The sequence below is a fragment of the Passer domesticus genome, chromosome Z (assembly GCF_036417665.1).
Source record: "Passer domesticus isolate bPasDom1 chromosome Z, bPasDom1.hap1, whole genome shotgun sequence".
Lineage (NCBI taxonomy): Eukaryota > Metazoa > Chordata > Aves > Passeriformes > Passeridae > Passer > Passer domesticus.
In genome coordinates, this window is record NC_087512.1 from 72,244,404 (window position 1) to 72,270,772 (window position 26,369).

Genomic DNA, 26,369 nt, shown 5'->3' on the forward strand with positions numbered 1-26,369 from the left:
GAATTTTGACAAGCTGTCACCTACAAAGGGTAAGGGTGGGATGGAGGTAATAGGCACCCCTATGCCTGGGTGTTTTGGCCATTGGAAAAGGCTCAGAAGTGAATTAAGGTGAATTACTAACAGTGGGAAGTAAAGCTGGTCACACAGGGAAACAGCATAAACAAAAAGCACGTCTTAAAGCTAAGTATGCTTCCCCATAGCCTCCCCACAGAGGCACACTTTAAAGGTCTTCTGAGAGCTGTCATGGTGCTGCTTTGTCTGTCTGTTGGCTGCAAAGAAGAAATCCCAACTGGACATGTGTTTTTTCGCAGGATGCCCTGTGGTGTCAGTGACTATATCAGTTTCCTCTTTTGTCCCCATACAAAACAACTCTATGAAAGACTCAAGAATCTGTCAAATTAACCTGCTGATGAGTATGGGAAAATAACATACAGCATTTTAAACTATAACCACCTCTTTGACTGCAGAAAGGACAAGTTATGAAACTCCCAGATGAGAGGGAGAACCCGGTTTGAATTATTTCTTCATTTGATATTATAACTGCTGCACTGGGTTGCAAAAGTCTGATAAAATCTATTTTAAACATAGAGCATAAGTCCTGCAGACTATTATTATGACTCATCTACTGCCAACTTCCGCAATTATTCTCCCTTCTTAGAGTTATGTTGATAAATCAGTTGTCTTTCCATTTATTAAAGTATGTGGCAGTCTGTTTATTTAATCATCTCTTGGCCCATTTTCTAATTAAGGGAGATAATGCAGGCTCATTTCCTACCATGGTAAACCTGGCAGTCCACAGGTTGTCTTCAGCTACCACATTAAAATTCAAGACTATTTGTAATGTCTGCTTTGTTTAACAATTCCCTCCCTTCTCCTTGCTCAGCTGAAGAGAAAAATACAGGCATGGGGTTTTTTTTTTTCATTTCCACACTGCTGACACCCACCCATGTCAAGGACAGGAAGAGGGAAGAAGATGAAACATTTATTTGGGAGATGGTGAATCCCAGCAAAAATTAATAATCATACAATGATCCCAAGGATAATTTTGTGAAGGGAGGAATACAAAAGGAAAGCATACACCAATTGGAGCACGTTCCCATCTTGCTCTGCTGCTGGGCTTGAGTAACCTGCTGCACCACTCTGTCCCCATGTGTCAACTTTGTGCAGGGCATTGATGCCCACTAACTGCAGCATTAAGCCATTTTTGTCCACTCTGTATTCTAAAGCTCTGTAATAGACTGACGAAGTCACCTCTATTCCTATCTCTGAGATATTTTGATTTGTATCTTGCATGTGATTCAACTTGCGTATTTAATAGCTACAGGCTAAGCTAGCATCACTAGTCTGGCAGAAAAACCCTCTTTACCAGGTTTGCCTTCTACCCCTTAGGACATATTTATATAGCATATTAAATTCTTCTATGCAGAAAAAACCATAGATACATTTCAGCTTCTCAATACATGCCAAAGAAGTGTCTTTCAGGAGGCCTTGCAAACTGTTGAAAAAAAATGATGATACAATTTGTCTTACTTCACAGCCTCTCCTCCAATCAGTATACAAGAAGCACACCTGCAACAGCTCCAATTCCTGCAGAAATGCAGGCAATCATCACTTTGCCACACTTTCAGAATTGTTTCATATCAACTGTGCTACACACGGCCTTGCAATGTGCCTTTATATGAAACATGTAAAACATGTGGTGCTGGGTACCCTTTCTAGGTGACACACGGATTTGGACTACACGATACCCACAGCTGCCAGCCAATACCTCAGCTGTCCTGTGATTCTGTATTAAAAAAAAAAACAAACAAACAAACAAAAAAACCAACAAACCAGTGATTCCAGCAATTCCTAATAGGCTGTATGATACAGCATAGCCCAAACTCTGACCTATGGGAGATGTCTCCCTGATCCCTTTTAAAGTTGGCTAAACACCCACAGTGAGGATTTGAAGCGCTTTCTGAATTGTTCCTTACTTTTCCTTCTCTGCTTATTTTTTTAAATTTGCATTTGCAAGTAACAGCAAAAACATTTCCATTTCTGGGCCCTTGCTTCTGGAAACAATTTTAATTTTAATCTATTTCAGTCCACAAGGAAGTGTCTTGTTTTTTTACACTGCTAATTATCTGAACTTCTGTTTCACTTCATCTATCTCATTTAGATTCAGAGTGTGCTCTGGGTCTAACACACTCAATACCTTTGCAAACAACTACTTAAGGACTTCACAATTCACCTTTACATAGATAATTGTTCCCTTTCCATGCATTTAAGTGACTGCTATGACTAACTGCCATGCTGTTACTGACCAGTGAAAACAGACAGAATAAAATTGTATACTAAATATATTGTACAGGAAGAAGCAGAAGACAAATTAACTTCTATTTTCAAATGCCAGGATTTTCTACTTTGTGTTTTTCCATACAACACACATTGAACTTTTCTCTTTCTACAGGGCCTATTGAGGATTTCACAAATACTGCAGCAGAAGGAATGGGTCTATGCAGAGAGGTAGAGTTCCTCCCTTCAAATTGTCTGTGTTGAATGAAAAACCTTGTTCCTACAGGAAACTCACTGCAACAAGGATGAGAAAGTCTTGGTGAAGGGAGGAGGAAAACTTCCTAGAGCATTTGCTCAGACCCCACACTTACCAAAGGCTCTAGTTCTTTGCGGTCTATGAGGTTGAGCTCTGTCACGAAATAATAAAAATGCTTGTAACAGGTGTTGACATGGGCCTCAGCCCCCATAAGGATGATACGGTCAAAGTGATGGATGTAGACGTGAACAAACACCCGAAAAAGCCGACAGAGTATCTTCTTGCAGATCTGGAGAAAGTTCTTTGGAAAGGGAACACCTGTGAATAGAGAAGGCCAAGTTGTCATAATGTTTGTCATCCTGTCATCCTCCCAAGACAAAAACTTTACAGCTAAGTGTGAGATTTTAACTGCAAACTAGGTTATGACTTCCTAGGCCTCTTTTCCAATCCAGAAGATCACTTTATGAATGCATTTATTTGACAGCTAGCACTAAAGATAGCTAAATACTTAAACAACTTTAATGGGTCAAGACTGACGAGAACAAGTAATTTTTTCCCCACATATAATTTAATTAATACATCCAGTATTGTAACATTCAGAAAGGTGTTTTTCACTGCAGTGCACACTGAACTATTAACATCAATGGATTCAAATAATGCAGTAACTGCTCCCCAAAGTGATACATACGGAGCACTTCTTAGAAGTAATACACTTCCTGCTCATGTTACTCAACAGTGTACTCATGTACTCAACATTTAACAGAATCAAATTTAATAACAAATTTGAAATAACTGACAGAAGGACCCTTTTGCTTTCCACTTCCTCCCACTTGCATGTACCAATCTGATTGCTCCTTTAATAAAAAATCTGTTTGATTTACAGGAATGGCTCTTTCAAAAGACTTTTAAAGTTACACTACTTTGTACCTGGAAACTCCAGAGCAGCTGCAAAAGCACCATTTACTAATAAACTGTCAGGCATCAATAATGGGGCATAAATAATTTCTTCAGAAGTGCTCTCCATTAAAGACTGATCTTGCATGGAGTTATATGCCACTATGGTGTCCCCAAAATCTTAAAGTTTCATCTCCTTTTATGATCGTCTCTCAGACATAATGACTTTAGTGCCATGCTTGGAACTTTACTGCTACTCTGCTTTGTTGCACAGTTTCCTGGTTTTTTAGTTATCTAATTCATGCTTTATTTGGATTTGAACCACATAAATGCAGCTATTGCCTCTTAAAACATTAGAAAAACCCTCACAGCCAAGCATTTCCATACTGCCTAAAAGCCCAGTTCATGCTCTGAACAAGAAAAACATTATTATTGGCAGACAGAAGGTGGATTTACTAAATTAACACTTTTGCAAGCTTTCTAGTTTTCAAATTTTAGTCTCCTGTTATATGTTGCTCAGCACTCCTAAGTGTGGTGAATTGACCGACAAATTGCCCAGTTTGACTGAGGGTGATGTGAGGACATACAGAGAGAATTTCTATACCAAAACCTGATTTTTGATTACAGCTGACATAAATTATCAACTGTGCTGCAATCAGTCTGCATCTGATCAACATAAACATGCATCTTATTTTGGAATCCCTGGCCAAGGAGGTACCAGGATATACCCACTGTGGATATGAACATTGGTGTGTCCATCAGTATGTGAGTATGGAAACACATCAGCCTGTAGAAGTATCCCTGAACTGCTTCTACATTTGCCATTGCTGAGGTGGAGATAATGCTGGGAAATGTCTCCGGGGTTTTTGGCCTGTACTGGGTTCACCAGATATTTCAAAATCCTTTTGAAACAATTTTAAGTAGCTTGTCGACATGCAGTGCTGCCCTTCTTATTCCTGACGTACAAACCAAGGATCAGAAAAATAGCTGCATCTATCAAAGCACAGCTACTTTACCTTCTTAAGAAATGTTTGCTTTTTGTTGTCAAATCCATTCATTTAAATGCTAAAGCTACTATGGAAGGTTATGGAGGAGAAGGCTTGAATCCTCAAGACATGAACTGAGACATGGTTAAATTATAGAAATGACAGTATGTACAGATGTCTTGGCAATGCTTAAATCACAACTCCACACAGTTAGCCAAGCACCTGGATTATAACAATTGTTGTTTTTTCCAAGGACAAAATAAACATAATCTATAAAAACATAATAGAAACTCCAAGTAATTGCTCATTAACAAGGGGGATCACATTTACATTCCAGCCATCAGAGCATGGCTAAATTCAGGAATGATTATAGCAGCAACCTGCTCTACATTTCTGTAAAATATACCCATACCAGAAATTAAAAAATATAGCCAAGAAAATGTCCAGTCTTAAAAAAGGGGGAAGGGGAATAACAGGCATTTTCACTGCAAGCTGAACTGAGAGATGAATTCTTGAAAGTACTGTATTTTGTAATCCAGAACAAATATGTTCCAAAACGGAGAATAATTTGTTTCATCTTCCAAGGGCTGACACAAAATTGTTACTGAAGAATGTTGCTGTAATGAAAACATTCATACTTCTGTATTAACTGACTATAACAATCTGAATAAACCAAGGTGACAAATCCTTTAATTTCTCTTCAGCACATGTTTCCATTTCACAGTTATAGGCAGTAAGTGCAGAAGCCACAGAGCACTGTTTCTGCTGCAAGAGAGGACCTCACCTGACAGTTTTTTAGATGCATTACACAGTCAATTTGAGAACATGTAAACAACACATTTTAAAAAATGGCTGGCATAGAACACCATAGGATTTATAATAAACTTGCAGTGTTTCCCCCCGCTCCTCACATGAGTCAAGGTTTCAGACCAATTGCATAGTTTCACTTGCTGTTGCATAATCTCTCCTATTTTGTGGAGTTGTATATGATTCATTTACTCTTAAATAAACAGTGAAAAATTGCTGCTATCACAAATATATCATTTGGGCACAGGATAATTGGTAGAGGCTTTCTTGATTTCTTTCACATTCCAGCAAAACTGATTTACAAACTCACAGAGTGTCCTAAAGAGTTAAAAAGCATCTCCTAGTACCATTGAAAGCAACGGATAACTTTTTTGGTGAGCTACCTACACTTGTCAGTCTTGGAGAGCCTATCAGTCTGTCTGTCTGTCCCTAGCACACAGAAGAGACTCAAAATCTGGTCAGCCTCAAGGTACAAATGAACATATTGAGGTGCCTGCAGCCCTATTTTGAACATACACCCTGCTGCTCAAAATTAGATAAAAGAGAACAGATTCTGACCTCAATTATAATAGAATCAACTCCAAGTAATGTCATCAAAATTGAAAAAATCAGAGCAAAATGATTCTAGATTTATATTCTGAGGTCAGAATTTGGCCTCATGTTTTGTTCCCATTGCAACTTTACAGTTATAAATAAATCAGCCACAGAACAGAGTAATTACAAGTGTCTCTTGGGACTGGACTAACTTATATTTAGATAATTTGATTTGTTAAGAAGCCTGTCCTTCATCTCAACCACAAGAGTCTTTGCCTTACAATCATCAAAGTTGGAAGAGACTTACAAGATCATCCAGTCCAGAACTATGACCGTAGTCCCTAAACCCTTAACCACATCACCAGCACCAGACCCTGGTGCCTCTTGAACACTTCCAGGGATGACAACTCCACCACCTACCCCAGACAACCTATTCCAGTGCCTCACCACCTAGCAGTGAAAATTTTTTTCTAATTACTGATCTGAATCTCTCCTGTCTCAGCTTAAGGCAATGTAATTTTCTCCTCTCACTGCAGGCACAGCAGGAGTGACCAATCCCCACCTCCAGTCAGCTGGAACTTCTCCAGTTAACCAGGACTGTTGCCAGATGATTGAAGAGAGTTTGGCAAGTTCTTCTTATTACTATGGGGTGGATCCCATCAGGCACCATAGACTTGTGTCTAACTGGCATAGGAGATCACTAACCACTTCCTCCTGGCTTATTTGGGCTTCACTCATTCCCTGTCCCTAACTTCCAGCTCTGGGGGCTGCATATCCTGAGGACACCTGATCTTGATATTAAAGACTGAGACAAAAAAAGGCATTAAGCACACCAGCCTTTTCCTCAACCTTTGTCACTACACTACTCTCTGTATTCAACAAGTGATGGAGACTTTCCTTGGTCCTCCTTTTGCTACCTATGTATTTATAGAAAGTTTTTTCATTGTCCTTAACTGAAGACCAAATCAAGCTCTAGCTGAGCTAGAACTTGGCCCTTCTAATCTTCTCCATCCACGACCTCACTGCATCCTGATAGTCCTGCGAAGTTATCTCGTCCTCCTTCCAGAGACAATAGATTTCTTTTTTTCCCTAAGTTCCAGCCAAAGTTCTCTGTTTCAACAGGTCAGTCTTATTCCTGACAACTTGTCTTTCTACATGGAGGGACAGCCTGCTTCTGAATATTTAACAATTCCTTTCTAAAACACATCCATCCTTCCTGGACTCCTTTGCTCTTCAGGGCTGAGTCCCAATAGACCCCTGTCAAACAATCTTCTAGACATGCCAAAGTCTGCCTGCTTGAAGACCAAGGTGAAAGTTCTGCTGGTGCTCCTCCTTACTTCACCCAATATTGAAAACTAACATTTCATAGTCACTGTGCCCAAGATAGCCACTGACCACCACATCATCCACTAGTCCTTCTCTGTTCACAGTCAGCGTAGCAGAGCCCACCTCTAGTAGGCTCATTTACCAGTTGTGTAAGGAAGTTGTCTTCCACACACTTCAGAAACCTTCTAGACTGCTTTCTCTCTGTTGTGTTGCATTTCCATCAGACACCTGGCAAGTTGAAGTTGCCCACAAGTATTAGATCTGGAGACTGTGAGACTTCTGCCAGTGCTTGCAGAATGCCTCATCAGCCTGTTTGTCCTTGTTGGGTGGTTTAACAGACTCCCACCACCCACCCTGCTGATCTTTGCCCTGATCTTCACCCTTGTCATTTTCATCATCATCACTTTCAATACAATCAAAAAACTCCCTAAGGTACAGTGGTACCCCAACCCACCCCTTTGCTGCTTTGCCCATCTCCCTTCTGAAGAGTTTATAGACACCTGTTCCAGCACTCCAGCCACAGAAGTCATTCCACCAAGTTTTCATGATGGCAAACACATCATATCTTTCCAGCTGCACAATGGTTTCCAGCTGCTTCTGTTTGTTACTCACCTGCATCAGTGTTCAGCTGGGCTGTCCCTTGCACCAATTCTGGTATGTCACCCACCGGCTCATCTCTAGAGACGTTATTTGTACCCATATGCAAAAATGATGAGGGTAATGGTCTTTGACAGGTCAGGGTACCCTCTTGGCAACATGATGGATCCCAGCTCGTGGAGGGCAGGATACCCCTCACAACCGTCTATCAGGCCAGGAGATAAACAACTCCGTGCCCCTTAACAGTGACGTACCCACTACAATTCTTTTTACAGTGAAGTGCTGCTGGTGCAGTTCTCCTCATTGGCCTTGTTCATGGATATATAAATTCTTTGAAGCAGTATATCTGCTGCTTCAAAGCAGCATAATATAACAACCACACCGTTTCCCCTTTGTGCCAGTCTCCCCATACTCTGATCTTTTTGCTTCTGTTGACATGCTGGAAAGGCTACTTCTCACATATATCAGGGGTCTCTACAACTTACAAAACTCAACCGGCCCAATATATTTCTAAAGGTCTTAAGAAAGACTTAAGGTCTTTCTTAAGTCTTCAGAAAATAGAAGGATTTTTCTTTTCTTTTTTAAATCAGCCATATACCCATGGCTCTCTGTGGCTATCAACTTCATTCGTTACATGTTTTTAATTTACTGTCAGGTGATCTGCTCCTGTGCTGGAGTGAGGATCCAGACCTAATCTACCCATCATCAAGCATATAGCACAGCACTACAAAAGCGAATCATGACATTGATCTTTTGCCTTATTTCTTTGTATATTTCACCTGCATAACTGCAGAGAGTGTCATGGCCCTCCTCTAATGACTCACTCTCCATTACAACTACCATCTACTCAAAAAGCTGGTCACAATCACATCGAAATATATGCTGAGCATCTTGCACAGTGATTACCAGTAAGCTAATGGTTTGCTGGTTTAAAACACAGATGTTTTAATGTCATTATGAAGGTCCTAATTTAAATCCTGCTGATAAAAAACCTGTTCTTTGCATGATGAAAAAAAAAAAAGGTGGATTAAGAAAAAGAGATTAAAAGTTAAATAAATTAACTTAGGTGGGGATAAAGGAGGGTAACTAAATGGCTGAGATGAATGCCACAGGCAAAAACCTTGTCTCATTTGACATATAAATCTTGAATCTTCTTACTTCAATATGCATCACAATGACCCTGGAGTAGGTCAATTGCATAAGTGAAAGAGGAAACAGAAGAAAAGTCATTATACACATAGTCTTTGTTGCCTGATTTTCTCTAGGCAAGAATCAGAATGCATAAGGTCACAGAAAGACAATGCTGAGGAGCCAGAGAGAACAACCTGGCCTTTTGTCAGCCACGTTACCTGCAGTTCTCAACTGGCCCACACTCCTCCTGTCTGTAACGTGCAAGGAAAATGACTGCCTAGTTAAACCTTCCGTGATCCAGATGCATGAACAATTTTACCTTCTGTATTGACGTGAAGTCTTGCTCTACACAAGAGCAACTGTTAAGTCCTTTGGCAATTGTGCACAGAAATTCCGATTCACATTTGAAAATCCTTTTACAGGCCACAGTCATAATTCATTCTTTTTAAAAATACACGTGGGGAAAAAAAAGATTGCATTCTCCGTTGTCAAAAGGATTGACACTATTCTATTGCAAACAGAGCTTAAAAATGTAACAACCTGGTAAAGTAAGAACTGTTTCCAATTTTTTAATAGCTATCAAGAAAACAATGTTACCAGAGTCTAACAAGGTTGAGGAGTTAGCTGAAGCAAACCCTTCCACTCTTCCTTCTCAAAGCATGAAAATTTGCAAAAGATGCCCTTTGCTGCAAAAGCATTTATCCTGAGCTAAGCCAATGTGTAATGTTTTCACAGTGTGTTAGTCAAGGAAGTGTCTATCTCAAAAGTCAATGAAAACAATATTAGTTTTGCTGGACTTTGTTCCTCAAATAAATAAGTAGATAGCTGCAAAATATTAGGGATAATCTACACTACCGTGTACCTATACATCATAATATTGCCCTCCCTTCTGCTGTCAAATCAGAAGGAGCAGAAGGAAGGAAAACACTCTTGAGATTATATGGCTTTCTTAGCAAAGTAGTGTACCACTTACTTTTTAAATGGGAATACCCCTAACAGTGTAACTCTTCAGTAGCATAAATCAGCAGGCCAGTCCACTGTCAGTTCTTCAACAAAAGTATTCATGTGCTGTCCTGAAGAGAACTCTAAAGATAACAGGTTACCAATCAGAAAACTGTTGGAAGCATTACAGCATAACAGCTCTCTCTGCTGCTCTATTTCAAGAAATGGGTGACGGCCCTAAAATCTGTCATTTAATCATCAATTTTACCACAAGACCAATCTTATAATGCAAATACTGTATGTGAAACAGTATGCAAAGCACCTGAATTAAACTCTCTCTGAAATCAGAGTACAGAGACTTAAATTCCTGCCCTGCATAAGCCAGATCCCTTGGACTTTGAGCAAATTTATAGAGGCTGTTGCTTGACTGCAAATCTTAGCTCCTCCCCTTTACTGATTACTTCTGCTGCTGCTGTTTCAGAGGAACAGAAGAGAAACTCTGCAATGCCACAGAGCAGAACACTCTTGCTGTCTGTTCCAAGCAAAGGTAGTTTTACTCCAGACAATAATCAGCCTGATAAACCCATTAGAACAGCTCTGTAACTCTTCAAGGAAAAGAGAACACTGACATAAAAAGCCGCAGAGTCATGATTATGTGTCAGTATAACTCATTTGCCATGGAAGATACATTTTCCATATAGTAACAAAATTAGGTTTGTTGGATTGCTGCATTTGAGCAAGTATGTATGGCATTTACACACACGTATATATCCTAAACTAGCTTAGAAAACCATTAGAATACTTCTGAGAGCAGAAACCACAGTGCAGGTGAACTGCAAAATGCAGCCTCTTCTGGGACAGAAAATATAGCAGCTATTTGGCAGTATAACAGCTTAGGAAGGGAAAAGAGAATTTATTAACCCATTGAATGAACATAAGGAAAAAGTATGTACATTTGTACAACACTGGAGCTTGGCCAAGTTATCAATGGAAAAGCATTCCTCCCTGCTTTTTAATAGCCTTGTTCATACAATACTTACAATGAACTGACAATTTCTGGGCAATGATGTGGTTTTGGCTTTCCATGCTGAGTGCACCACAGCACAGCTTTTACTTTCTTTAACTCCTGATGTCTTCAGTAACAAAGATTCTGGTTGCCCATTAATTTCACAGGGATACTGGAAGACTCATGCTGTTCAAAGGGCCCCTCTCCAGAGGGGTTGCAAGAGGCAGTAAAATGAAACATTATCAGAAATAGCAAGCAGCACAGTCTCAGTGATGCACTCAGAACCAGACTTCCTGTCCACAGCACACAGATATTCCAGCAGTTAACTGAAGAACACAGGCCCCACACCCACATCTGACAAAATTCAGCATGACACTAACAAACAGCTGTAGTTGACAGGTTAATATCACATAAGAAGATTTTGCTCTTAAGATGATTGCTGTGCTAAATTAATTTTCAGTGGGCCATTAGAAGAAATAGGCAACTTTAACTCCTCACACTGCAGCCCTTATGTCCTCTAATGCAAGGTGTTTTCTGACTCTTTGTGCCGATGTAAGATGCTTTTATGTGTATGACAATATTCTCAGTGCATATCAGGAGATGATTCATAAAAGGAAATCCATTTCAACTTATTCTGGAATAGGAACCAGAGCACACAGGAATTTACACTCACAGGTCACAGCACTTTCCAAGAAATTTCAGGTTATATCAGCAGGAACACACATGCACATATACACACACAAATTCAAACACAAGAAAACAGGGAAAGCTGCAGAAAAGCTATCACTGACTGACAGGTTTTGGGTCCAGCATAATTTCAAACCAGGAATACAAATCATATAAAGAGAATTTGAATATTTTTATTGCATATGCCCCAAAACACCTATGTTTACTGGTAAAGCATAGGCTAAAGATGCTTGGATTTACAAGGCACTCAAAACCTACTATTGTCTGCGCAAAAGGAGCTACTACCATTTAAACAGATTATTCCAGTATGTCATTAATAGATAACGTCTGACTCTTCAGATGCCATGGGGTCCATCAGGTACCTGGAAATCAAAGAAAGCTTAGCCACCAACTTTCTTGAAAATAAGTCTAAAAAATTAATAAGGAAAAGTATCCTACTTCTTTTAAAGAAAAAACCCCTAAGTTATATAAAAATATATTAATGTCATTAGCAAAGGACAGTTACAAAAGCAATTCAAAAGATTATATAATCTGACCTACACTAATGACTTTTGTAAGATACATTCAGGACCAAGTAAAATTTAGATGAAAAATAAGCCAATAAACATCAAATGCACAATTGGAATAAAAGTTTTGGAAGGAAAAAAAAGGGTCATTTAAAGACATAACTAGCCAAAAATAAGTTAATTTGATCTATCATCAAATTCAGCTGAAAAAGGGAGGCACCCTGATTTCACTGGAGTAATTTTTTTTCTTTTACAGATTAATTACAGGGTTAATACAAATTGAATCGTTCCCTAGGTTGGCATCCATCATCCAATTCTAAAGTAAGGCAACAGTAAGAAAGTTAATGGTTCCATTCCCTGCAGTAGCACCTCATTAACATGAATGCTTATATTTTTCTTGGATGACCAATTTCAGTGGCCCCTGAAGCTAGAGTGCAATCTATTCCAGTATTCTCTGGGTTCTTGCTCTTTATTCTTTTAGCTCACCCACTCATAACATCTTGGCCTGCTTGACTTTCTTTGGCAGTTATTCATTTGGCAGTTGAGCCATTTCTGCTATTTCAACTTAGTGCTCAGGTGTATTGATGTATATCATCATTAAGAATAATCTGGTGCCATCAGTGTGTAAGACTTTTGTAAACATCTCCTCCCACTTTCAAGATCACAGAAAACTCTTAAAAGTTTCCTATTGCCCTTTACTTTACTCCTTCAGGCTGTTAAGTTTCACTACACTCCTAGAAGTTACTGCTGTGTATGGCATTAGATTGAGATTGTCCATTGCTGTGAATCATGTGCTGCCTCTTATACATTCCCAGCACCCACTGTAAGGCTTACCCAAAGAACCTTGTGTTTCTGCCATTCACACAGTCACGTAATCAAATAATTAATAATTTCTGAAAATTTAAAAGCTACTCCAAGCTATTCTTTCTCCTTTGAGACCATCAGGATTAAAAGTAAACATTAAACGAGATTCATGCTTCTGCTTAAAAAAAAAAAAAAAGAAAGAAAAACCCAATTCAAAATGTGGGTGACATTAAAAAACAAGTGAAATATAAATTAGAAACTTTGTGGCTAACTCTTTTGGAATATCCATGTTGGTAAAAAGCACCGTGTAGAGTTCAAATGTGGTATGCAGATGCTAAGTTTAATAGGTATCTTTAAGAACCATTAGGTAATTTTACAGCTTGTCCCAGGCCAACAAGGGAAAATGAGCCATTAAAGATGCAATACTAAGAAGGAGCCATCTGCCAAAGCCTGCAGAGGCTGGCTGGTTGAATTAGTGGCTGGGTCTACAGCTGAGAGGCCTTGCACTCATGTCTTTGTCTATCACAATCAATAGGAATTAACAATGGGAAGTTTAAAAAAGAAAGCAGTGTCCATTTTGCTCTGCAAAGAGTATTGGAAGTTCCCCTACTTGCCTTCTGGGGATCATATTCTGACACATAGATTGTTAGTTAAAACTTTACTGTTTGTATAACAGAATTGGTGGTAGAAGACAACACCTTTAAATTCCTATCTGGCTGAATACATCTAGACCAGAAGAATATATACATTATAGAGGAGAATGCAGGGAACAGATAGCAGCCAAGAAGAGAGAAAACAGAAACAAGAGAAAGACATTATTTGTTCTATTCTAGAAGAAAATATTATGAAGAAAAAGAAAAGCAAAAATAATCTGAAACTAGTAATCCTCATTTTCTAGTTTTCGTAGTCAGGCATACTACAGTGAAGGCAATTTTCAGTTTTAAGTAATTTAAAATTTATCTGGGATTTGAATAATAATCTGTATTTCCATCCTATCTTTTTCTCTTTGCCTACAATACATATCATCCAAATGTATTTTCTGAACAAGTTAGTGTGTATAAGTAGCTACACTCACAGAGATATTTTATGGAAATGGATTTTGCTTGCAGCACCTTCTGTTATTCCTCCCCAGAGCCACCTGCCTGGGTCTCCCAGCAGCTGTCAGCTACACAGCCTCATGGGGTTTTGGAAGAAGATGTTTGACACCCAGCAGAGAACATTTTGGCAGGTCAGATTTAGATTAATTTGCCATCAAGGGTTATACCACAAAATGCCATTTAAAATGTAGTTACATGCACATCAGAAACTGTAACACTTGTTCTAAGTGACCACATTATAAATGTTGACAGAAGGACTGTAGTTAGAGGACTGCAATGAGGGGATGCAGGCTTTTAAAGAAGGCGAGGCAGGCATGGTGATGTGGGGAATAACCTGCTTTGTGAGAGCATTTGAAATGCAAACAGGTCTGCCTTGGGGCAGGACAGGAGTCAGTGAAAAGCTTCTTCATCGAGATTAGTGGGCAGACCAACACAGGCACTGTTATGTTGGGAATGTGCTATGGCTTTCCTGCTCTGGAAAATGTGGGTAAAGCCTTCAGCAAACAAGCAGAAGTTTTCACTGCCTCTGGTCCTCAAGGGGAGCCTTAATGCCCCTAAGATCTCCTGGAAGAACAGTCCAGCAGGACTCAAGTAATCTAGGATACTTCTTATGTGCATTGCAACCTCCTGGAACACATAATGGAGGAGCCAAGAAAGAAATGTACTCAGACAAGTCTTAAAGATACTTGAAGATGGAAGAACTGTTGGGAAACATGACAGTTAGAGGCTGTCTTGGCTGCAGTGACTATAAAGTGGTGGAGGGCAGATCCTAAAAGGAGATAGGAATGCAAAAAACAAGGCCAGAGCCTTGGATTACACAAAAAGCCATTTATATCTCTTTGGGGGTCTGCCTAGAGGAATGCCATAGGATAAAATCTTGTGGAGAAGAACGTTCTAGTAGGATTGGCTGATATGAAAGGATCACCTCCTGGAGCTCAAGAAAGGTGTGTCCAGAGAAGTATTAAATAAAGCAGGATAATCTTCCAGGAGGCCTGCATGGATGTGCAATGAGCATTGCTCCTAACAGCAGCTGAAATCTTGCAAGGTATGTGAACAGCAACAATAAAGGATTTTACAAGTAAACAAACTGCAAAAGAAAAACAAAGGAAAATATGTGTCTGCTGCAGAATGGAGCACTGGAACTGGTGATAAATGACACAGAAAATTCAGAGCCTTCCTAGGCTCAGTCTTTACTAATTAGATGGGCCTTTAGAAACCCAAGGAAAAGTATGGAAAAAAGTGGAGTTGCACTGACTTAGGGGAAGGTTAAGATATGTGTTATCTGACATCCCTAAATCCATGAGCCTGAAGGGATGCACCCAAAAGTGCTGAGGGAACTGTTACAACAAGGCCACTCTTGATTACCTTTGAAAGGTCACAGTGATCTCACATTCCTAGAAGCAGGGAGAAAGCAAAGATCACTTCTATCTTCAAGAAGGTGGAGTTGGAAACGTGGGGAACTCCAGGACACAGAGTCTCACCTCAGTCTCTGGGAGCTAATGAGAGAAAATCTTCCTGAAACATATTTTCAAACACATTAAGGACAAGAAGTTTATTGAGAGCAGTCAGCATGTATTTATGAGGGGAAAACACACTTGTCCAACCTGATGGCTTTTACAGTCACTAGCTAGGCAGATAAAATGAGGAGAGAAGCTGATGTTCTTTATCTTGACTCCAGTGAAGTCACTCTATCTCTGCCACCACAGATAAGCTGACAAAGTGAGGGTTAGAAAAGTGGACAATGACATGGATTGAAAGCGCCTGAGCTGCTGAGCCCAAAGAGTTTCTACCAGTGGCTTGAAATCTAGTTGGAGGCAAGTCAGTACCTGAGTATCTTGAGGCTCAATACTGGGGTCAATACAGTTTAACCTTTTCACCAGTGACCTGGGATACTGGGTCAGAGTACATCCTCAGGAAGTTTGAGGATAGCACAAAGCTGGGATGAATGACTGATAAACCATATGGGTGCAGTGCTCTTCGGATGGACCTAAAGAGGTTGGAAAAATAAGCAGAGAGAAATCTCATTAAGTTCAGCACAGGTAACTGCACAGTATTGTTCCTGGGGAGGAACAACTGAGGCACCAGTACATTCTGGCAGCTGAGAAGCTGGAAGGCAGCTTTGCTGAGGAGAACAGTTGGGTTCACCAAACTGACCATAGGTGAACATTATGTTCTCAGGGTGAAAAAGGCCAACAACATCCTGGGCTGCATTAAGAAGAGCACTAGCAGCAGGTCAAAGGTGGTGATCCTTCCCTGGTGAGGCTGCACCTGAGTGTTCAGTCCAGTTCTGGGCTCCTCAGTAGAAGAAAGGCATGGATTTAACTGAACAGTGTCAAGTGCAGGACCCGAGAGACAAAGGATGAAGGAACCAGAACATCTCTCATATGTAGAAAGGCTCAGAGGTAGGACTATTCACTTAGAAAATAGAACACTCGGGATTTTATCTATGTGTATAGGCACCTGATGAGGGAGAATGAAGATGAAGGGGCAAATTCTTCTGCATAGTAAAGCTGGACGGACAAGAGGCAACTGGAACAAATTAAGACATTAAATACCACCTAGCCACAACAAAACAAGTTTTTGCTCTGGAGGTGGTCAAGAACTGGAACAGGTTGTCAGAAAGGCTGTGAAATCTCCATCCATGGACTGGAAAATCTGCGCTACATAGTCCTGCTTTGAGCAGGGAGGTTGGACCAGATGATCTCAAGAGGTCTTTTCCAGCCCAAATTATTCTGTGACTCTAATTTTGTCCAGTACAGCCCCAAATGTGAGGATCAGTGCCAGAGAGCTTACTGTCTCACCATGCTGCTCTCATAGCCTTTAAGAAGCACTTTTACACCAGAGCTGCTAGGGTGTGATTTAAGCATGATCACTTTAGGAGGTGAGGAGGCCTGTTCCCATCAACCAACCTCATGTTGTGATGTACAGCTCCCACCTGGACTTGCACAGCTATAGAAGTACTTTGACAGAATAACTTAGGTAGCAGACCTAGACCAAATGTTACAGATTACAGATATCTTGAAAGGTTCACAGAGCAATTCCTTCCCCATCAGCAAGAGAGGAATGGAAACACGCTTACATTTCCATCCAGTAGCAGAGCCTAGAGGCTGGAAACAGATTCAGGGATGCAGACAGCTTAGGTACATGCTCACCTTGGTGAAGGCAAAATATGTGTTTGACACCAGACAGGTTGTTTTCTCATTGCTGGAAGAGCGAAATCTAGTTTTCTACTTATCACAGGAAACATTTGTAAATATATAGCTTGTAGTCTGGGGTCAAAAATTTAGCAGATGACAGTTGACATTATTACAATATGTATCACACAATAAGACTGAAAAGGACTTGTTCAGTTCAAAAATTAAATATTTCAAAAGTCAAACTATTAAAAGAAATGGGGACTGAATTCTCTAAAGGAACAGTATTTTAATAAGACCTTTAAATCCATTTGTGGCCTCCATAGCTATATATCCCCATGATGCTGAAAGGAGCTACAGTTCATTAGTTGCTACTATTTCCAGTGAGCTTTTATGGGTTTAACTGCAGGATAAAGCAGGAGTTGAAATAGCTTTCAAAGGCAGCTGCATTTTTTTCCATCATCACTGCAGCTGCCTGAGACAGAATTTTTTGTCAAAGCAGAAATCCAGTTTTGTTGTGCCATGCATAAACAGGGTTTGGTGCAGTACAGTAGACTCGTGTACGTCTGAGAATGCCACCTGTTCAAGAAAATTTCTGTGACCTTTAGGACAGTTTTGGCTAAGCAGTCAATTAGCCAAAGTGCTAAGTGGCACTAACTGCAAGTGGTGGAAAGAACTGCTATGAGTTTTTTAATTTTTTATTTTGGCCTAAACACTCTGAAATACTTCCAGTGACAGAAATCATTAGTTTATTGCTCCCAGTTATGCCATAAAGAATCAGCCTGTTTTAGAAAGGTTTTATAAAAGATTCACATTTTAGATTCAAAAATGTCAATGAATGTCAATGATATTTAGAGGCTAACTGTTTCCCCTTTATTTATGAAACCAAGCCTGATGATAAAAAATGTCAGGGGAAGTTGCGCTGCCCACAAAACAGAATCCTGATACAATTAATATAGCTTTTGTTAATTAGCCCTATAAAAACACACATACAGAAAAACCTGCTTAAAAAATCAAGGAACAGTCCTGTTGTCACCAGCATTCACTTTGAGGATTAAAAGATTTTAATGGTTTATTTAAAAAGGAACTGTTAAGACAGTGAATGAAAGAAGTTTTGTGTGCTTTAACAGCTGAGGCCTTATAAGAGGAGACATGCTAGAGTAAGCTTAGGCAGATGACAGGAGAGATTAACAAGGAAAACCTTCATTTTACCTACGGGTATATTCCATGTGATAATTTTTTCATCTTGAATACATACAACATTGCTTGCTTTATGCCAAACTTTTCAGCTCACACACAAGCAGCTGAATCTTTAGAAAGATGTTCTCAGTGTCCTGCAACCCAATTATCTGCAGGAGGCACAAACAATGCAAAACTAAAACTTTATCTTAATGCTGGTGGCAAATGTCCACATGAGTGAATAACCCTAGTTGCTTTGAGTCAACAAGCTTCAGTTGCCTTTAGGCTTTTTCCTTCTTTTCTCTTTTCCTGCCATTGGTTTCTCAGAAGACAATTATATTATTGTAATTTTTTTAAAGTTTCTTGAAATCTTTTGCCATGCCTTGGGACATTTACAAAAGTCTGCAATCTCTGTAGCAAAAATATATCTGTTAGTTAACTGATATTCAACCAGCTACAATTACAACACAACCTGGATACTAAAATTATCATTGCTTTTTGCTCAAAAATTTTGGGTCTGGCTGTGACTGCTACTGTGACATAAAATGTTTTCAACATATGCCTGTCCAAGGACAATTTATCATCTGCTCCTTTCTTTGCCAGGAAAATTCACAGGCAGAAATCCTCAATGCAGCCCAAAACAGTAGAAAATTGAAGTGCATAAATCAGGGAGTCACCACGAAGATAAAACAATAAGATTGTAATTTGTGAGATTTTCATTCTTACCAGGATTCCCCAGATCAGGAGAACATTTTGACTCCTCTGAGACAATCTCTATCCCGTGGATTGTTGGAATTTGGAAATAGCATCCTTCCCTTTCTCTTTCTTATATTGAACAATGAACATTCCCTGTTTGGCTGAATGGACCTTTGCTTTGACCTTTACAGCCTTGCTTCTGCAGATTGTGGATTTAAAAGCCAGGGATCTGGAACCAAAGTGAGATTTTGTAGGTCCTGAGTAAAAAAAAGGCTAGGCAAAGTCTTGGCATTTGATCTATAATTTTAATTCCCCCGAAACTGCATCAAGCAGTCTCTTGGAGGGCTAGAAATGCATGGGATTTGGAGTCTTTCTAAAGCATTTCAGTTTTCATTCTCTTTACTCTAAATGCATATAGGGAGCTAGGAGTTTAGGAACATATAAAGAGTACGCTTGGCATCACTGACACTACCATGTGTTTGTGACCTGTTTCTGGATCCACAAACAAACAAACAAACAAACAAACCACAATTAAAGAAAAAAAAAATTTTACTTAGAATTCCTACCTGTAAAACTACTTATATAATATGTAGACCTCTTTGAATATGTGAGATTTGGCCTTCAATTTGAAAAGTGAAATAGTAATATTTACCATGCCTTATAGGGCTCTTGAACAACTACATCTCATAAAAAAACAAACAAAAACAAGCTCTAAAAATCCAAAAGAAAGGCAGTCATGCTACACAGCTAATTTTAAAGCATATAAATTCTAAACAGATGTATTGTTATAATGCCTAAATATTCATTGGCACTTTTCTAAAAGATATTATGTCATCCAGCATGTGTTTTGGACATGTTTCTGCTGCTGAATGCTATACCCAGCTTCAGGGATTTGTCTCTTAGAGGACTGAGTTTTTTCTGTTAATTCTGGTTAGAGTCAATGCTGTACAAATAACAACCACCATTATTTCACCATGCTAATGTTGAAGTATACATTCATTGGTAAACTATAATGTTTCTCAGTTCACCTGAACATCATCTTCTTAAATTAAAAGGTACTTCTTTCGATATCCAGATGAGAGGTTAGTCTATCAAAGACATGCTGTTCACTGTCCTCCCTTTCCCCCTCCAACTATTAATTGACTTTGATAATTGCCTTCTTGATTATCTCTGATTCCCGCTGATTACTCAGCAGCTATCATTTTGTTTCTAAATGAGTCAAAGTGCCACTGATTCACATTATGAGAAGGAAATACAAGTTTCCACTGTATGAAAATATTCAAGCATATAAAATGACACTGCCTTTCTGAAATTCCTACACATGATTCACTGTGAGATGGGACGAAATAAAAAAGTCCCCTGTGTCAGCACTGTCAGTAAAGCCTGTTTCACTCCATACTGTTGCTGAGATGCTCTCAGCATTTGTCAGGTCTTTCCTAATCTTTGAGTTTCCTGCAAGTGTTATTTTCTGCTCAGTAATACAAACCAGTCACTGAACAGGTATCACATATACCCCCTATTACAAGGATTCTAAGCATGACTCAGAGGATTTTCCAAGTAAAAGAAACTTCCAGAAAGGGAGACACATGAAACACTACAAAGATCTGTGTTTCTAGGAAATTCCTATGCTCATTTGCATATGGAGGAAGCAACTGCTGTGGAAAATCATCTGCTGTCCAGCATCTTGGATGAGTCTTCAGGAAAAAGGGAACAATTTAGGCCTTGGCTTTTGTGGTTTTTCTCTACTTGGAAACAACTCTTTTAGGTTAAATATGTAATCAAAAATTGTGTAATGACTTGCAGCTTCATATAAACAGTGTCAGGCACTGAAAATTATTTTATATTTCCACAGTCTACAATATGCACATGTAAGTTTTGTGACACTGTAACTGAAGAATTTGTACTACAAAGGGTGTTTATCCCTGTGACACCGCTTACAACTCAGCCCAAGAATGACTGTCAGGCTGCAGAGCCTTTCTCTGGGGAGCCTCTCATTAATGTGAGTTACAGGGTAGTAACAGTTGCCTGGTGTCCCACTCACTGCTCAGGCACAAGGAGCCTACACTGAACATTAGGGTAGGAGAAGTACAGTTTATTGCCTCAATACAGCTTATGCAGACCTATGCACGTGGCTTGCAGAAGGTAACAGAGAAGGTAACTATTTATATTATTTCTTTTACTCATTGGATCTGTTTCTACTTCAAGAACTAGGCCCTGCCACAGATACACTTATAAGATTGGCCTTGAACTTTTGGCTTTGAACACCAAAAGGCATACACAGGATGCACATTTTTTTTTCCTGTTTCACTGCAAGCAGTTTCTGGAATGTGTTGGTTGATGGGTTTCAGTCAAAACTTCTCAGCTTACAGTCAGTTACAGCATTAAGAAAAGAATGAAAGAGAATTATTCAATTCCAGATTCTGTTGGATATCTGTGCAATTCCAGTCAAATAGAAAGTAGATTTTCATGAGGGTAACAGGTCTGCACAAAGGTAACTTTTGCGTAGATTGGAGACTGTAGATTAAATTCTACAGGGCTTAAAAACCATGACCCTGTAAAGTTGTACACCTCCCATGAACAACCACAGGATGGCTTTTTAAGGAGCAAGAAAGCAAGTCACATAGAAACGTCTGTGCTGGTGGACTGAGCAAACACAACTCCCAGTTATCAAGGACTCACCACCAATTAACACTCACCACCTACAGACATGCCTTATCTTGTTCATATTTATAGAAGTTTTTGTATTGCTACTCTGAAAATTCAAGACTTCTGCTTTGATTTTTCCAGGACACTGAAAAGGTGTAAGAGGGCATTTAATGATTTCTTGTATAGACCCATAAAAGCAGAAAGGAGTAACCTACCAAAGCGTCTAAGTTTTGTTTAGGTTTTCTAAAGTCAGGCAGTCCCCTGGCACATAACAGGTTTCCATGCTAGGACCAAAGCACACATTTGCCCTGTCAAAGCACAGAGCATAAGCTCGTGAGTATCCATTTTTGTTGAGTTGTTCTAGTGTTTTCAGTTACTTTATTTTCCACCATTCAGTGTGGACCTATGTATACTTCAAAAACTTTTCTGCTATTTACTTTTTGAAACTTCCATTAGCTAGGAAGTTGTAGAAAACATGTCTTAGGAATATTACAGTACTGCCTGCTAATATGAGCAATTCTATGCTCAAACCCCATTTTTGACAGGAAACAATTTTCCATTTAAACAGGAAAAAAACTCATCACTTTAAACTCATTACTGGAACATTAAATGAAGAAACGTGTTTTGCAGCAGGGTCACTAGTGCTTGTGTACACAGCACCAGCTATGAATCCTGTGTGGTGCCAGTAGTTTGACAGCTATGGTACGAACAAGCCCTTTTCCTGTAGTGAACCAATGATAACTTGAACCTGCTTTTAAGAGTAATTCAGCTTTTCCTGAATGCAGCACATAAACTTAAATCTGTTCTATTTTAATGAATGGCTGAATTACCTACCACAGTCTTGTGGAACATATACGGCAAGCCTTGGGCCCTTTGCTAAGGACAAATGACAGTGAATAACCAGCAGGTTTGTGTAAATTGTAGAAAAGTTTTCTAACAAACTTAACATTGTCCTTAACAATGCAAAAACTAACAGTGATGCAAGACTGTCTGCCTTTTCCTCCTCCTCTACTTCCTAAGCAACCTTATATGTTCATGTTCAGAGTTGCATGCATTTACATTTTTCAAAATGAAAAGGAAACTGTTGTCCTTCCTACTTAAAGTTATCTGTTAAGGTCCCAGGCCTCTCACAACCCTTAATAATCAATACACTAGAAAAAATACAACTGCCTTTTTAAAGTTCACATCATAGTCTAGATTTCAAGTTGTTTACCTCAAAGTACTGTGTAGCTAAGGAACAGATTATTGGCAATCCTCTGTATGAGGGACTACAGCAGCCCACATACCACAAAAATAGTGTGTACAACAACCACAGACCTAAAGGAAAACCACTCAGAGTCTCTGAAATAAACTCCCTTCAGAATGACCCCATCATCCCTACCTTTAAATTTTTTGGTATGGCCTTAACACATGTAAACACACTCATGAAGAAAAGAAATACATAAGATGCAGTTATGCAGACAAGGACTAATGTTGTCATGTGCAGCACTATTAGTGAGTGCTCAGCTGAAAACACTGACCAAACTAATAGGATGCAGAAAAATCCATTGTAGCAGAAGCCATACTAAACAGCTTTTCTTCCTGTTATATAATATAATAATTATATATATACTTGTATATATATTGTTATATATATTATCTGTTATATATATGTATAAATAATAATTTTCTTCCTGTAATCTCTTGCTGACTTTTTTTTTTTTCTATGAGCATGTAAAGCTCCTCAAGGCAGAGAAATTCTGCAGAACTAGCCACAGAAATGTACAAATACAGGTGTCTTTTAATGGTTAACGCACAAGTGACTTAATTACACCTATAAATACTCCTGTTGAAAAAGTTTTCTCTGTGGCATTATCAGAATGAACACTGTACTTACAAATGTTTCAGGTTATATGAATATGTAATTCTTTGTGTTTAAAGATAAAAGAATAATGAAATTATTTAGGTTTGAAAAGACTCTTAAGATAAGTCACGTCATAAATTTAACACTGCCAAGTTCATCACTAAGACATGTGCCCAAGTACCTTCTACATGACATCTACATGTCTTTTAAATATCTCCAAACAACTCAAACACTTCTCTGGGCAGCTTGTTCCAACGCTTAGCAATGCTTTTCATGGAGCAATTTTTTCCCAGTATTCAATCAAAACTCTTCCTAGCACAACATGGGACTATTTTCTCTTGTCTGGTTGCTGACTATCTGAGAGCAGCAGCTGACCCTTGCCTGGCTACAACCTCTCATTAGGTGGCTGCAGAGAGGAATGCCCCTCTCAGACTCCTTTTCTCCAGACTAAACATGCCCAGCTCCCTCAGCCACTCCACATAAGACCTGTGCTCCAGACCCTTCACCAGCCTTGTTGCCCTTCTCTCAAATCACTCCAGCACCCCGATGTCCTTCTTGTAGGGAGCGGTCCAGAACTAGGCACAGGATTCAAGGTGTTACCTCACCAATCCAAGTACAGGGGGAAGATCACTCCCTGGTCCTGCTGGCCACATTATTTTTGGCATTAAGCTGAACAATGTTTTTTTGTCCACGTATTTTCTACATACATATTTGACTTCCTTAAAAGAAATACTACAAAATACATGAGAACCTCATTGAAAAGCAACTAATATGTTTTCTCCCTCCTAAAGTTTCTGCTTTTGTTCCATTTACATAATCTGTATGAATTTAGAAGGCAAAAATTCTATTGGAAAAACAATGGGCAAACTTTAAGATAGTACTGATGTTTCTGTCTGAAGTAAAAATTTTCTCCTAGATTTAGGCCTTCCAGAAGTTCCCTAAGAGCCACACTAAGCAGGATTCCAGCCATTCAACAGTGAAATCAAATTGAGATAGTTGTTTAAACAAATTAGGATTAAATTATTTTATTTTCATGCCTCTATGATCACACTTCATTCTGATGATTGTTATCATATATCTGGTGCAGCTGATGATACCCTGTCATCAGGGCATACATCTCTTCCCTTGTCTAGATTGTGTATAAAACATGCCCCAAAGTATCAGTGTTGTCCTCAGAAGATTGACCTTAAGGATGAAAATGCATTTCTCAAGGTAGGGACTGCCATGAATTTTCTGCAATATTTCTGAGCTTAAACAACAACTTCAATTTGGCAAAAAATCATAAGCAAGAGGTAGTCACTAAAAAAATTTATTCCTGTGAATCTTATTTTGTTTGTGCTCCAAACAATGAACCAGCAGAGTCATTATGATATGTAAATTCTTCTCCTACACACATTCTGCCTTGCAGCCTGTGACGTAAAGTCTTTTATATAAGGTTTCACATAAGAAGCTATTCTTCTGCAGAATGCAGAGTGCTCAGTTCACAAAAACCCACTTTCCAAGGTAAAGTGTGTTGAACACATCACATTTCTCACACTTTTTGAGGTGGGCACAAGCTCAACCCCAGCATGCCTACTTAAACATTGTAGATATCAGCTGCGCTGTGAAGGTGGCTAAAGAGAAGAGGTCCCAAGTTCAGTTAGGGTAGAAGTTGTGGTTGTGGCATTGCTGATTCTCTGAGAGACTAATTTAAGTAGTGTCCCACAACATAAGTTCGGACAATGTGCTGGAAAGCTGAATTCCTCAAGAACAATGGAGATGGCAGATATTGGACAGACCACCCCAGTTCCTACATGGGACATCATGTCTTGTGGGTGTTCTATACTTTTTTCTTTCTCCAAAAACAGCATCACACTGAGCAGAGATCCTGAAACCTTTGTAGAGCCAGTTAATACATCTGTCTCCTCTCAAGTTTTCCTTCCACCACCATTCATGCCACCACTTAAGGTAATTTCCTTTTATTTCCCTCAAGTTTGAGAAATGGAGAATGGAGAAAGAAAGGGACTGAGACCTGCTTCTTAGTCTGTTAGCAAAAGTGTTTTTTAGCCCTTAATGACTACCATAATACTGAAAACATGTTACACAAAGCATCAGACTCCCAGTACATTCTCCAAGTGAGACAGCATTCCCTCATACCAGAAGTGCAAAATCCTTCTCATGGAAAAGCAGAGAATACACTAATAGATTTGCACTTACTTTCTACTGCACATACTTTCTTCTATCATCAAAACTAGATTGCAGAATGGTTTAATTCATATGTCTGAGCTGGAAGTGGACCTTTATGTACCTCAAATGATACACAGAGCAACAGATCAAGCATGTCAGTGATATGGCTCCAGGACTAGACTACTAGTCTAGACTACTCCCAAGCTTCAGTCCCTATTATTGTATAAGTAGAATACCTAAACTAATCAAGGCATTTTAGATATCAGATACAAATAGGGAATCAAATTCCTCCAAGATACAATCAGTCAGCAAGAAAGTAATGCAATGCTAAGAAGACCAGACAGCTAACTGCTAAACTGCATCACTCACCATCCAGAAGGACTTAATGCAATTTTCATCAATCTTTTGTGATGATACTCCTGAAGCAAGCTAGGTTTGTGGGCTGGTTCACATGCAGCTTAGGTTACTTTGAATCACCTGTTAGATCCTGAACCACAGGGGCAGGAATAAGGTGCAAGGAGGAGGAAGCTCAAATGTGTAATCTGGTAGTAAGATATCTACCTGATATTTTCCAAGCACATATATTTCAAGACACCAAACTCTCTAAGAGAATAGCTGTGCTGCTACTGGAACATATGTATAAGCACGGTATTCATAAAGTTTAATAACTGGAAAAAAAGCTGTAGCCATAGAATAGTCTGTGTTTTACAGAATGTTCTTTATTTCATGGACATAAATAATAATTCAAAGCTCTTGGCAGGTACATCCATATTGAAGGAGTGATCAAGAAAGAGCTGCAACAGGGGCAAGCCGGTAAACTTACATAAAACTCTTCTACACACCAAATTCATCAAT

The 26,369-nt window shown here is 39.2% G+C and overlaps 2 protein-coding genes across 3 annotated transcripts in view; both read right to left on the bottom strand.

Annotated features, from left to right (window-relative positions):
* The window catches only part of LOC135291260 (trichohyalin-like), a 422,947-nt gene that overhangs the window by 348,548 nt on the left and 48,030 nt on the right, over positions 1-26,369 (bottom strand). The gene's annotated exons all lie outside the window — the stretch shown is intronic.
* The window catches only part of MOB3B (MOB kinase activator 3B), an 83,183-nt gene that overhangs the window by 14,553 nt on the left and 42,261 nt on the right, over positions 1-26,369 (bottom strand). For both annotated transcript variants that reach the window (XM_064402688.1, XM_064402689.1), the window contains one exon: positions 2,649-2,851. In XM_064402688.1, the coding sequence (XP_064258758.1) occupies positions 2,649-2,851 (203 nt within the window). The remainder of the gene's footprint in view (positions 1-2,648; positions 2,852-26,369) is intronic.